Source organism: Canis lupus, chromosome 8 (assembly GCF_011100685.1).
Source record: "Canis lupus familiaris isolate Mischka breed German Shepherd chromosome 8, alternate assembly UU_Cfam_GSD_1.0, whole genome shotgun sequence".
In the NCBI taxonomy this organism is placed as follows: Eukaryota; Metazoa; Chordata; class Mammalia; order Carnivora; family Canidae; genus Canis; species Canis lupus.
The window spans coordinates 22,641,341-22,654,455 of record NC_049229.1 but is presented as its reverse complement, the minus strand read 5'-3'; the positions used below and the strand labels follow the sequence as shown (position 1 = coordinate 22,654,455).

Sequence of the window (13,115 nt, the reverse complement as noted above, 5' to 3'; positions counted from 1 at the left end):
TTACTTAAGCCTGGCTCTCAATATGTGATTCACAAATAAGAGCATCAAAAATACCTAACAGCTTATTAGACATGTGATCTCAGATCCCATTCTAGACAAACTGAATCAGAATCTATTTTAACAAGATCCTAAGTCAACTCACATGCACATTAAAGTTTCATAAGCAACGTTCTAGAGCCACATCTTCCTTCCTTTTGACTTAAAAATAAAACACATCCTTCTTGTTATCTCAAAATTTTTCTATATCCTGTCACCTTCTTTTTGTTTTTCCTGCAGTTCCAAAGGAAAAGACTCCCTCCTCTTTCTACAGCTAAGCTCCTTATGTATCCCTGTGTTCTTGACACATTCAGTCCTTATTTAGAAATTAATTCCTTGCCTTTCTCTCCCAAATATGCTTACAGGGACCAAATCTTATGTATTTTGCATATCTAACATCTATTGCAGTATAATACACAGAGTAAGCATTTTGAATTCATAGGAGACTCCTTTTTCTGCCTCTCTCAAATCAAGTGTTTCCTATTCAAATATAAACCAGTAATAACTCATCCTGCTATATCTTGCTTGGTCTTTTCTTTCACTGTCAAATCCTTAGAAGTTTTCTCACTGAACAGATTATTTATTGATACTAAGTGTGGACAGAGCACTATGATTAGTACAGTTGCGAAAACCAAAACCAAAAGAAACAGTCCTTATCATCCTAGTGCTTACCATCACTGAGGAGAAAGAGGGCAGGGCTCACATGTGTTAAATAACAAAAGAGGAAAAAATGCTAGGCAGTGCTTTAAAGAGTAGGCTATAAGCTCATACTTGGCTTTACACATAGTGGAAGATCAAAACAATGAATAAATGCTTACTGCCTGTATTTCCTTATCAATTCACCTCATAAACTTTTAAATTTGGTTTCTAAACATTCTTCTAAAATCACTTTTCCATGTCCCAATGATCTTCCAATAACCAAATCTTCCATTCTGAAAAAGCTACAGACCTAGTAACTACGTATGCATGAAACAAGTATACTCCTTATTTTTCAGTCTATGTTACTGACTACTTAGACACTCACTACATTGTTAGGAAAAATAGAGCTAATATGGCAGCCAGCTAGTAAGCCTGATTACTGACCCTACTAATCCATTAAAACACTCACAAAAACAAAAAGGAGATGCAAAGTTAGAGTATCACAGGAACCTGGTTATCAGTGATTTGATTTGTCAGGTAATCGTCAGGTAATCGGAGAATCAAAGTAATCATCTAAATGGTGGAAATACAAAATCCTAGAGGAGAACACAGGCAACATCCTTTTTGAACTTGGCCACAGTAACTTCTTGCAAGATACATCCATGAAGGTAAGGGAAACAAAAGCAAAAATGAACTACTGGGACTTCATCAAGATAAAAAGCTTCTGCACAGCAAAAGAAAAAGTCAACAAAACTAAAAGACAACCTACAAAATGGGAGAAGATATTCACAAATGACCTATCAGATAAAGGGCTAGTATCCAAGATCTATAAAGAACTTATTAAACTCAACAGCAAAGAAACAAACAATCCAATCATGAAATGGGCAAAAGACATGAACAGAAATTTCACCAAAGAAGACAGACATGGCCAACAAGCACATGAGAAAATGCTCCACATCACTTGCCATCAGGGAAAGACAAATGAAAACCACAATGAGATACCACCTCACACCAGTGAAAATGGTAAAAATGAACAAGACAGGAAACACAAATGTTGGAGAGGATGTGGAGAAAGGGGAAGCCTCTTGCACTGTTGGTGGGAATGTGAAGTGGTACAGCCACTCTGGAAAACTGTGTGGAGGTTCCTCAGAGTTAAAAATAGAGCTACCCTACGACCCAGCAATTGCACTGCTGGGGATTTACCCCAAAGATACAGATGCAGTGAAAGACTGAGACACTTGCACCCCGATGTTTCTAGCAGCAATGTCCACAATAGCCAAACTGTGGAAGGAGCTTTGGTGTCCATCGAAAGATGAATGGATAAAGAAGATGTGGCATATATATATACAATGGAGTACTACTTAGCCATTAGAAACGATGAATACCCAACATTTGATTCAATGTGGATGGAACTGGAAGGTATTATGCTGAGTGAAGTAAAGTCAATCGGAGAAGGACAAACATTATATGGTTTCAGTCATACGGGGAATATAAAAAATCGTGAAAGGGATTAAAGGGGAAAGGAGAGAAAATGAGTGGGAAATATCAGAGAGGGTGACAGAGCATGAGAGACTCCTAACTCTGGGAAACAAACAAGGGGTAGAGGAAGGGTAGGTGGGCGGGGGGATGGGGTGACTGGGTGACAGGCACTCAAGGGGGCACTTGACGGGATGAGCACTGGATGTTATACTATATGTTGGCAAATCGAACTCCAATAAAAAAATATACAAAATAATAAATAAATGGCGGAAAAAAAAACAGAATTTAAAAATCTAAAATATTCTAAGTCTAAAAAATTTAAATATTCAAAAGTAAGAGAGTAGTTAAATAGACTATGATATTATATGATCTAATATTAAACAGGTACTAACAATCTTTCTACAGATTATTGGATGTTAAAGAAAAAAATGTTCATGGTAAAGTGAATAAATGAAAGGGGGAACCTCTGTGTATGGGCAACAAAACACTCAGAGCATCCCTCTCTCAGTAGTGGGATTACTGAAAAATCTAAATTTCTTCTTTGTCTTTTTTTATATTTTCCAAATTTTCTATAATGAGTACATATAACTTTTTTATAATCAGAAAAATTAAGATGAAATTCAGAAAGAAAAAATTAAGAGGAAAGTGCCTTCAAAAATCATTTTACAAGTAACAGCCTGACTACGTAAGAACAAGTCCTGTTTCAGTCCTTAACTTCTCCTGCATTAAATGGTACAGATGTACTTCCTGAAACTTACTGCTCCTTTAAAACTTTTAAAGTTTAAAAGTTCGTTTTTTCTTTATTCTTTTCCAACACTTAGGAACCTGTCTCTGCCTTGTTTGGTTCTATTTCCTATTGCTATTCTCTAAATGGGACTGCATGCCAAGAATGAGTCCTAAGCACATTGCTCTTGTTCTATATGCCCTTTTCTGGAGAGCCCATTCATTCTCAGTCTAAGCAATTACTTTTCAGAGCATTACTTCCAAGATCTACATCTCTAGTTCTTTCCTTGCCTGTTGAATAGTATACTTCAAATTCAACTGGAATATTCTATCTTCTTCCACCTAAAGTTCATTTTCCCCCAAATTAATTTCCTTGTTTGGGGCCTTCCTATGTGTATTCATTTGTGTATTCCTATGTGTATTCATGGATTATACATCGGTTATCTTATTTAAATCTTAGTTACCTCTCTCTCTCTTTTTTTAATTTTATTTGACAGACAGAAAGAGAGAGAGAGAGAGCGAGCACAAGCAGAGGGAGTAGCAGAGGGAGAGGGAGAGATGTGGGTCTCAATCCCAGAATCCTGGGATCATAACCTGAGTTGAAGACAGACGCTTAACAGACTGAGTTACCCAGGCATCCCATTAGTTATTGCTCTTTCTCTCTCTCTCCTCCAATATTTTGCCACTAAATGTTTTGAAATATCTCTAACGTCCATTATTTTCTTTCTAGTCTAATCCTGATACCCTACTAATCCTCATAAATCTCAACACCTCACACCAAGTAGTCTGGTAAGTATAAATCTAATTAATCTTCTAAGTCTCCAGTCTCTGGCTTTTTTTTATTTTATTTTTTTATTTTTTTTTCTGGCTTTTTTTTTTTAAAAAGAAACAAAACACAACACAACCTATACATTGCTGCTGTTGTGATGAATTTTCCTAAAACACACTGCTTAAAAAAAAAAAAAGTAAAACATGGACAAAAATAAAAACAAAAAAAACACAACTCTTTAGTCTCAAACAACTGTCAAAATTACAAGCTAAATTCTTTGGTCTGATATTCAACAGTCTCCAGTGTAGCTCCTGCTTCCCTTTTGTAAACTTATTTCCTAACACTACACTACAAAAATCATCTTTCTAAGCAAACTAGTCTATCTTCAAAATGAGCTCCAGGAATATGTAATGTAAACATTCATGAATCTTTCTAGAAGCATTGCTGTTTAATGTCACTAACCAATACTATATGTGGACAAGACAGAAATAGCAGATTAACAGTAGATAGGAGATGTTAAAGCGGCAGAACTTGGGCAAGAGCCAGCACAAATGAGACCAGGGGCTGACTATGACATTCTGGAAAAAGCAAATTCAGTAGTTGCTGGGAGGGAGAAAAGGAGGGATTAAGATGCAGAACACAGATTTTCAGGGTAGTGAAACTATTCTGTGCGATACTACTGGACATGGACTATGGACTTTGGGTGATAATGATATGCCAATATACATCAACTGCAATAAATGTACCACTGTGGTGACAGTCCAGGAGGTTGTGCATAGGTTGGAGCACAGAGAATAAGGGAAATCTCTGTACTCTCTCTTCAATTTAGCTGCGATCCTAAAACTGCTCTAAAAAAATGTTTATTAAAATATATACATACTGGGTAGCTCAGTTGGTTAAGCATCTGCCTTCAGCTCAGGTAGTAATTCTGTCCTGGCCTCCTTGCTCAGGATTTTATTTTTAAAATTGGATATTTTGGAACTGGAAGGAACAAGAGAATATTTAGTTCACCTCCATCCATCTGAGGTCTGCTGCAAAAAGTACAAACTCCATAAAAATGATCTCTGTATTTTTGTTTCTGACTACATTTCTAGTATTATCTTCTGCTACCTCTCAACAGTTTCAGCTGTGCAGAAACTCACCATTTCTTACTCATTTGCGAAGTCCTTTCATAACTCAGCATCTCAACATATATTCCCTCCATTTATGAGGAGGAAATGGAAATTTTAAATATTTTTTTAATTTTTATTTATTTATGATAGTCACACAGAGAGAGAGAGAGAGAGAGAGAGAGAGAGAGGCAGAGACACAGGCAGAGGGAGAAGCAGGCTCCATGCACCAGGAGCCCAACGTGGGATTCGATCCCAGGTCTCCAGGATCGCGCCCTGGGCCAAAGGCAGGCGCTAAACCGCTGCGCCACCCAGGGATCCCAGGAAATGGAAATTTATAAGGACACATCCACACAGAGCAAACTCTTTACATCTTTTATCACACAGTTTAAATAATCATAATCACCCAGGAAACAATTAATTTAAGAAGAATTTGAACATAAAACTCTGTGGGATAATTCTAAGCAGAAAAAGAACTGCAAAGAAATCTTGACCTTTAGTAAGTGGTTAGTTGTTATGTTATTGGTGTAGTAATTATTTTTTTGTATTGTATGATACAGCATACGGATAAATATGACTGACACTAGGAACCAGGGTTTTACTGTGGGAGAAGGGTCTAAATATGGGCTAAAGGAAGAAAAGGAAAAACCCTGTAGTGCTGGATTTGAAGTGGAAGTATTAATATGATTTGGAAAAAAAAAGGTACTCCCTGGTTTTGTCCACTGAAAGGACCAATCCACATAAACAATAGCAGTGAGTACATTTATACTTAAACTTTGGTTTTTAAATTCTACTCTTTTTTTTTTTTAAAGATTTTATTTATTCATTTGAGACACAGACATACAGAGAGAGAAAAGGCATGAGCAGAGGAAGAGGCAGAGGGAGTAGCAGACTCCCTGTTGAGCCAGGAGCCCATTGTGGGGCTCTATCCTAGGACTCCGAAGCAGATGCTTACCCATCTGAGCTACACAAAGGGCCCCTAAATTCTACTTTTAACTAAAAAAGTAGTTCTAGAGCTCTTGAAAAAAATGGTTGATTCCAGCTCTAACACATGAAACGTACAAGGTAAGCCTGGGCATCCTGTATGTTTAAGTAACCAAAGTGTTCAAAGACTGAGTCACAGCGAGGGACATAAGAGTTGGCCACAGGTCAACTTTGAGCCCATTTTAGCATCAAAAGGAATACTGACATACTTAACACATAGAACAAAAAAAGAATGCCAGATAATATAGAATATAAGAATAAAAAAATTATCCTTTCTTTGTAGCCCTTGATGTAATAAATGATACAGGTAAGGATCATTACTGGACGCCAACAACAGTGGCTGAAAGGTTGTTGGGTTATTCATAGGGTCTCAAAGTATCATCCTACAGATCATGTGCTAATTACAAAGAGGAAGATAAACCTTACAATAGTGATCTGGTTATCACTACCTTAACCAAGTGGTAAAATTTAGCTCACCAGTAGCGGGACAACTCGACATTATATGTCTCCTGATGTGATGTCATGTGAAGTTCACATCTTCCATGTAATATTTTTGCTAAAATTGTTTATCTTGAATGTAATCATAAAGAAACAATCAGATAAATTAAGAAATGTAGAAAATTCTACAAAACTACCCCTAACTCTTTAAATAAATCAATGTCGTGAAGAAAACAAAGAAACAAATAGGCATATTGTTCTAGATAAGAGACATATTAACCACATGAACCTTGATTGGAACCTGGATGATAAAAATAACACACTATAAAACATTTTTTATGGGACAACTGGAGAAACTTAAATACAGACTATATATTAGATATTACTGAACTACTATTGATTTTCTGAGGTATGATAATACGATAAAGGAAAATCCCATTCTTTGAAGTTACATGTGGAATATTTAGGAAGGAAATATCAAGATATCTGCACTTGCTTTCAAATAGTTCAGCAAATATGAAGCATATATGGGGCAAGAAAACATCTGGTAATATATAGAAAAAGGAGATGGATATTCCTTGTACAATTCTTTTCTCTAAAGATTTGGAATTTTCCAAATAAAAACTTGGGGAGAGGGACGCATGGGTGGTTCAGTGATTGAGCATCTGCTTTTGGCTCAAGTTATGATACCGGAGTCTTGGGATTGAGTCTCACATCAGGCTCCCCACAGGGAGCCTGCTTCTCCCTATGCCTGTGTCCTTGCCTCTCTCTCTGTGTCTCTCATGAATAAATAAATAAAATCTTAAAATAAAAAAATAACTTTGGGGGAAAAAAAACAGTTCTCATGTCACCTCTTCTTGGAAGGCTTTTAAACTTTCCTAGTGAAATTATTTTTTCTCTTTTCAGTATTCCCACAGGATTCTTTATATTTCTACTTTAGCACTTAACAAATTTGAAACTGCCTGTTTACAAGTCTGCCCTTTTCCCCAAACTTCATGGAACCAACCTCATCTTTATTACTAGAATTCAACTCTATCTGACATGTACTAACCATTTAGTGTTTTGTTGCATGGATGAGATAACCAATATACCAAATTGACAGGACAAAACTGAAATCCAGGCATTGTTACTATCATATTGTTACTCAAATTCAATGAAATCCATTAGGCAGTAAGCCTATTAAACGTTCCTACGTGATTTGTAACACTAGAATAGGTATCTACAGCACCATTTAAACCAAATTAAAAACAAAACATAAGCCTAAAACAGTCTCACCCTTAAGTCATTAGAGGCCTATTTTCATTTTAAATTCTTTCTAGTCTCAACTCAAGGCAATTAGAAAAGATGCATACCTGTTCTATATCCTTAGAATTGGAGGTCTGATTTTCTCCCATGACTCCAGGCTGCTCATTTTCCCATGGCAATTTATTTTTTCCTTTTCCTGCACTTAATACCCTTCGGGTACAGATAGTTGGACTGTAAGATCCATAAATTTGCATGTTGTCCCGCGTGTTGTCACCACAGTGACAGTGTGCACTCTGAGTTCTGTTACCAGCCAAAAGCCAGTCTGTATCTGCTCCATGTGCCAGATGGCTTGACCTACCCTGGGCAGATGATGGCATAAGAATTGCATATTCCACAAATCCCTGTTCTGTTAACCTGGGGAGGGTTTTCCTAGCCAGTCTGGCCTGCACAGCATTCATCACTCCATCTCCATTATCCTGCAGTTCAACAGTATCCACAGCTTTGAAAAGGATGCTGGTTTTACCTGAGCCCATTGACGATGCCAACACAGCAAAGGCTTCAAGAGCTGCTTGGCGTACCCTGCGTTTGCTATCCACAAGAGCTGGGGCAAGACTAAAAGACAGTTTGGGTAAGTCAAAATCCTCGCTGGGATAGGTCAGTAGAGAGCAGATGCAAATGTTCACTACCTCCTCTCTCACTCTGGAATGCTTATGTTTGAGATGTTCCAGGAGTAAACAAAGCACCTGTTGAGGACCTACTTCCTTCATTAGCTTGAGGAAGATTTTCATGTATTCTTGTTTGATTACCAACTTGTTGTCTGCCAGCACTTTGACAGAAGCTGCTATAACTGGTCCTAAGAACTGTTGTACCTGCTCTCCAAGGCGAATAACCAGTAAATGCAGGACCTGGAGTGTGCCATGAACCACTTTAAAGTTGGAATCATCTAACAAATTATACAGCAAGCTAATGAAACCGACAAGACTGGAATGAGGGGTGGAGCTAGGGTTAAATCTTCCCATCACCTGTTTTAATTCCTCAACGGCCTGAGTCCGGTTCTTATAGTCTTCCTGATCTAACAGTCTTGAATGCAGCTCTTGAGGAATAATCCCAAATTTAAGATTGCTGTTAGAAAGAGTCACTGCACCGGGGACAGGATCTTCAGGAAATCCAGAGGCTTCCAGTTCCAAATAATAAGGAACCTGACTTCCAAACTGGGACTCTAGGCGGCGATTGTAGTGTCTCCTCAGGGCAGATGGCAGGCGAGAGATGTAGGACTGAAATCTCTCTTGGCCAAGTCGTTCTCCAATTTGCTGCAGTGCAGAGAAAGCAGTCTCAGATTCTTCTTCTATCTCCTGTTCTCCAAGCTTTCTGGCTAGGGCTATTATTACCTCGGTAAGATCTAGACTGAGCAACAAATCCTCAGGAGTAAGCAAGATCGGGAACAGCAGTGCTGTGGCAGCTCGAAGCCGGGCATCCGTACTTTCTAGTCCTTGTTGTATAAGTGTTCTCAGCACCTGTCCAGAACTACGTTTCAGACATATATGGAGGATCTGCAGCGCATCTTTCCGTAGGGCTGGCTTCTCTTCCCGTAAGGAGACAACTAGTTGAGGCAGAAGTGCTAAGCTAAAGGCCTCTTCCAGCTGGCCTGCCTCCCCCTGACCCCGGAGAACGTCCAAGAGGAGTTGCAAGCAGAGTCGCTTCTCATCACTACCTCCTTCCAAAAGCACTCGGCCCAGGGCCCGATACAACGCTTCCTTCCGTCGGGGAAAGCCGAGTCGACCGCCCCGCCGCGGCAAAGCAGCCTGCAAAGCCTGGAAGGCCTCGGAAGGATCTGGCGCGGTCCGGAGGAGTTGGAGAAGCCGAGTCTCCTCTTCGTCTCCCGCAGACAAACCACCTCCAGACCCAGACCAACTACTTGTGATCGCCTCCGCGGGCATTAAGAAGGTCGAGGCCAGAGGCGAAGGTGTCGGCGGGCAGGAAGCGTGGTCTCCGGCAGCTCCACGGCAATAGTTTTTCTCGCCTCTCATGGCGCCCCCACCTCGACTATCATCAGTCTCTGGGGCGGAAGAACGACTGCAGCTCTGGAGGCGATACGCACAGAGGGCTGGAAGTTGCGGCAGCAGGAGGGGCGCAGAGGGCACAACCGCCATGGAGGGTCGTCAGGTGGCAGAGACTAGAGGAAACCATCATCTCTGAAGGGCTCGGTGGAGCCCAGCCTTCCAGTTCCTCTCCAAGCCCCAAGCTGCAGAGGAGGAAAAGAAAGAGCTTCAGTTAGCTGCCAAGCCACCCCCGAGTCTGGGAGGCTGCCTTCGGCAAAATGGCCCCTGCCTGAGCCCCAGACCCCACAGCAGCCACCGGGCGTAACCAGGGCCACCACGTGACCAAACCGATGGCTTCCATGGTGATATAGCCAGCGCGGAACTCTTGACCCGGAAATCAACCTGCCGTGATGAATGCTGGGTCATGTAGTCCACATCAGGTGTTACGACTAGACAGCGGTCTCCTGGAAAAGGAAGTGAGAACGTTACGAAAGTAGCAGACGTATCTAGAGCGGAGCAGGCCAAGAAGGGTGAAGGCATGAAGCGGAAGTGACGTTTCCGCTCCAAGCGGAAGATCCCCGCCCCACCCGAAAGAATTGGGGTTTGACTGGAGAGAAGTGAGGATCCTGCCCCGACTTCGGTGGTCCACGACTCCTCCTCCTGTCTTTGACGGCGTGATTCCTGGGACTCAGGTATTTTCCATTTGCTGTCTTCTTGCGGTGTAGGCTTTTTGGTAGAGTTTTGCCGGCGTGACGCTGGTGCTGCAGTAAAAGGTAGAGAAATGACGGGAGCAAGCAGGGAGAGAGGCGACATCTTCTTGTGCACGGCTTGTTACCCTTGTAAATGCGTTGCTTTCTACAACCCTGAGTTAAGTGCGATTCTTTTCTCCTGCGGTTCCCGTACCCTGACAGGAAATTCGGACTAGGGCCAAGCTCATAGCTCCCGTACTTTTTTTTTTTTTTTTTTTTCTTCAAATTCTGGTCTTTAGGGCCCTTGCACCCTCTTGCGCCCCCCCCCCCCCGCCCTCCTTACCCTCCGGTCGTGGAAGGTTAATGATTTTCTTACATCTTTCCTTACTTTTACCACTCAAAATTTTCTTTGAAAACGTAATCTGTCCCCCCCCCCCCCCCCCCAGTATCTCATCACCTCTCCCTTAAACGTTCTCAAAGTCTCCTAATGCAGTTCCTCTCTGAGACTTACTCCTTCCCTCCTCCTGCGTCCTCTGCCACCCCAACCTCCCTGCAGGATCCTTGCGCGTCTCTGCAGCCTCTCAGTCTCCTGGAAACCGAGATTGCAAAGACAATTTCAGTTGCGGTTGAAGTTCTTGGCATCATGGTCCTAGGAGAAGTCCGCTCGGTAGATTTAGGGCTAATAATAGCCATTTCATTGTTTTAGGCGATGTGTGAATTGGTGAGCGTTCTCTCCTTTTTGTAAATGAAACTTAAGCGGACACAATTGAAGAGCAGGAGTGTGTGGTATGAGGCTGAATTCTTTGGAGTGTGGAAGAGTTTTTTTTTTTTTTTTTTTTTTTTAGAAGGGATAACACAGTAAATTACTTTAGAATTACCCCCTGAGAAAAGGCTGAGTTATCATTTGAAGTCTCAAATTTATGCAGTTTAAATACAAGCGAAGTCTTAGGATAATTGAATTACATATGCCAAACCACTTTATAATGTTGCTAGATAATGCAAGTTCAAACATTTCTGTTTTTTTTTTTTTTTGTCTTAAAGCAAAATTTGAATATCATAGGTTTCTTTTTTTTGTCTTTTGGGAATAGAGTAAATGTAAATGAGGTTTGTGTAAACATCCTTATGTTTTGGTTTCGGTTTTCGGTTATTTTGACTTTAATCATTTTGGTGTTTAAATGAATCTGCCTAATTTGGTTTAAGTATATTTCAGTAGATCAAACCCCACCCCCAGCCCCTTGCCTTTTTGTCCTTTTCTTTCTTTTCTTTTTTTTTTTTTTTAAATGTTAGGGAGAAGGTAAGGGCTGGGGATTGAAAACAAGAGATTGTAGCAGTAGCGGTAAGAAGGAATGCCCGTCTGGTTCTCATATTTCCAGTGTAAGCAGCTCCTATCTATACTTTACTTATATATGCTCAGCCTTCAGGAACCCAGTTCAAACTAAACTAAGTAAGAGAATGATGTACACATTAGAATGTACATATTAGAATGCCAGTTTATGTTGGAATAAAAGATAACCCTTTCCAACAATCAGAATTTTCAGGTTGAAAAATCCTGGGCACTCTTTCCTGATTGAAGAACTTGGGAAGTGGCAGTTGTGTGGTAATCATGAAATCAAAGAAAAGGAACTTGAAAAGTCTTGAATGATATGTCATCATCATAGTTAATGGTAGAAGCTTAAGAATTACTCCTTTTCTCCAGAGAATACTTTTCAAGGGTTGTGGATCCTTAAACCAACCAGTTATGATGTCCTTTCTCTTAGAACAAAGGAAAATGAGTCTTCATTTTGACCCCTTTTCTCAGGACTCTGTAGATCACTATGTTATAGATTGCAATTTATTTTGTATCTATTACATTTAATTTCTTTGATAAAGACTTGTTAGATGGATTAGCCTCCATGGTGGGTATTCAGGAAGTGAGACCTTATCAGCATCGTGTATCTTACTAATTATCTTTTAAGATTATTTTGTGGAAGATAAATCTCATTCATTAATGTATATTTTATTTATTTTACAAAGCACATTTTTTAAAAATCTTATTCATGAATTCCAGGAATCCAGGGAATTGTAGGAATTGTGCATTGACTAGAAAAACCTTTTATATTTAGCCATAAATAGAGATAGGATAAAAAATTTAAAATCAAATTTAAGAATAGTACAATACCCTATGTGTTTAATAGTATACCTTTGAAAGTTGAAAGGCTGTAATACATTGAAGATACCGATTTTAGGTAAAACAAATTAAAATATCTATATTTTATTTAAAGTTTAGTTAAATTAATGGATTATAGGAATATTTGTGATATATTAATTTTTGAGCTGGATTTAAGCAAGTAAACACAGTTGCCTTAACAGCATCTTTTATTTCAACAGTTAGAGAGATAAGCTATCAGTTGGTTGAATAAACCACAATAGTTTTTTCCATCTTTTTACTCAAATTTTACAGACATCCAGGAATATTGGAAATCAGTGTGAATTCTGTAAACTCTTAAGAGTTTTGTATGTTTGAGAAGTTACTATGAAGAAATGCTATGCAAAGGAAAGTGTTATTAACAGATTGTGATAAGACTACCATTTATTGATTGTTTGCTGTGTGTCATACAGGGTGGTAAGTACCTAATGAATATTGACTCATTTCATTTTCACAATTTTTTGAAGTTAAATCTGTGTTTGTGCTGTGGCACATGTTATGGTGTATCAGAGATAACATTTTCATTTATTTAGGTTTGTTTCAAAGCCATTGTGCATTTCTGACTGAGTCAAAACTATAATTTTAAACAAAAATCCAATTTTCATTGCATTTCTGGTACTAATCTATATAAGTTATACGATTTCACTTTCATTGCAACTGGTTTTTCAGTGCACAGATTAATTATGTAACTTACAGCTTTTGCTGGATGTAGAAGAGGCTTTAAGGACTTTCTTTTGTATTATTTCTGACTTCATTATATAATGATTTATATTAGAGCAG

General features: G+C 39.3%; 3 protein-coding genes across 15 annotated transcripts in view; 1 reads left to right on the top strand and 2 right to left on the bottom strand.

Annotated features, from left to right (window-relative positions):
- Window positions 1-9,880, bottom strand: part of TOGARAM1 (TOG array regulator of axonemal microtubules 1) — a 78,622-nt gene extending 68,742 nt beyond the window's left edge. For 3 of the 6 annotated variants that reach the window (XM_038544605.1, XM_038544602.1, XM_038544603.1), the window contains exon 1: window positions 7,530-9,825. In XM_038544605.1, the coding sequence (XP_038400533.1) occupies window positions 7,530-9,572 (2,043 nt within the window). In that variant the 5' untranslated portion in view covers window positions 9,573-9,825. Of the gene's footprint in view, window positions 1-7,529; window positions 9,826-9,863 lie in introns of those variants that run through there. The other 3 variants (XM_038544604.1, XM_038544606.1, XM_038544601.1) reach the window with 2 other exon arrangements.
- Window positions 9,690-12,044, bottom strand: LOC119872821. The gene is made up of 3 exons (XM_038544088.1): window positions 12,000-12,044; window positions 10,662-10,728; window positions 9,690-10,222 (listed from the first exon to the last, which is right to left on the bottom strand). Exons 1-3 carry the CDS (start codon window positions 12,042-12,044, stop codon window positions 9,690-9,692), a joined length of 645 nt encoding a protein of 214 aa, XP_038400016.1.
- Window positions 9,806-13,115, top strand: part of KLHL28 (kelch like family member 28) — a 33,652-nt gene continuing 30,342 nt past the window's right edge. For 2 of the 8 annotated variants that reach the window (XM_038544608.1, XM_038544607.1), the window contains exons 1-2: window positions 9,937-10,153; window positions 12,591-12,752. Coding sequence is in view for 3 of the 8 variants with exons in the window: in XM_038544610.1 (XP_038400538.1) it covers window positions 12,663-12,683 (21 nt within the window). In the remaining 5 variants the exon portion in view is untranslated. Of the gene's footprint in view, window positions 10,154-10,768; window positions 10,872-11,676; window positions 11,815-12,590; window positions 12,753-13,115 lie in introns of those variants that run through there. The other 6 variants (XM_038544614.1, XM_038544610.1, XM_038544612.1 and 3 more) reach the window with 6 other exon arrangements.

Bases quoted from the DNA above. Each gene is read 5' to 3' on its own strand.
- LOC119872821 (XM_038544088.1), bottom strand. From the start codon at position 12,044: ATGGAGGCTAATCCATCTAACAAGTCTTTATCAAAGAAATTAAAT. The intron at 10,729-11,999 runs GTAATAGATACA...GGAGACTGAGAG, and splicing joins CTTTATCAAAGAAATTAAAT to GCTGCAGAGACGCGCAAGGA. The intron at 10,223-10,661 runs GTAAGTCTCAGA...CTTTTACTGCAG, and splicing joins GACGCAGGAGGAGGGAAGGA to CACCAGCGTCACGCCGGCAA.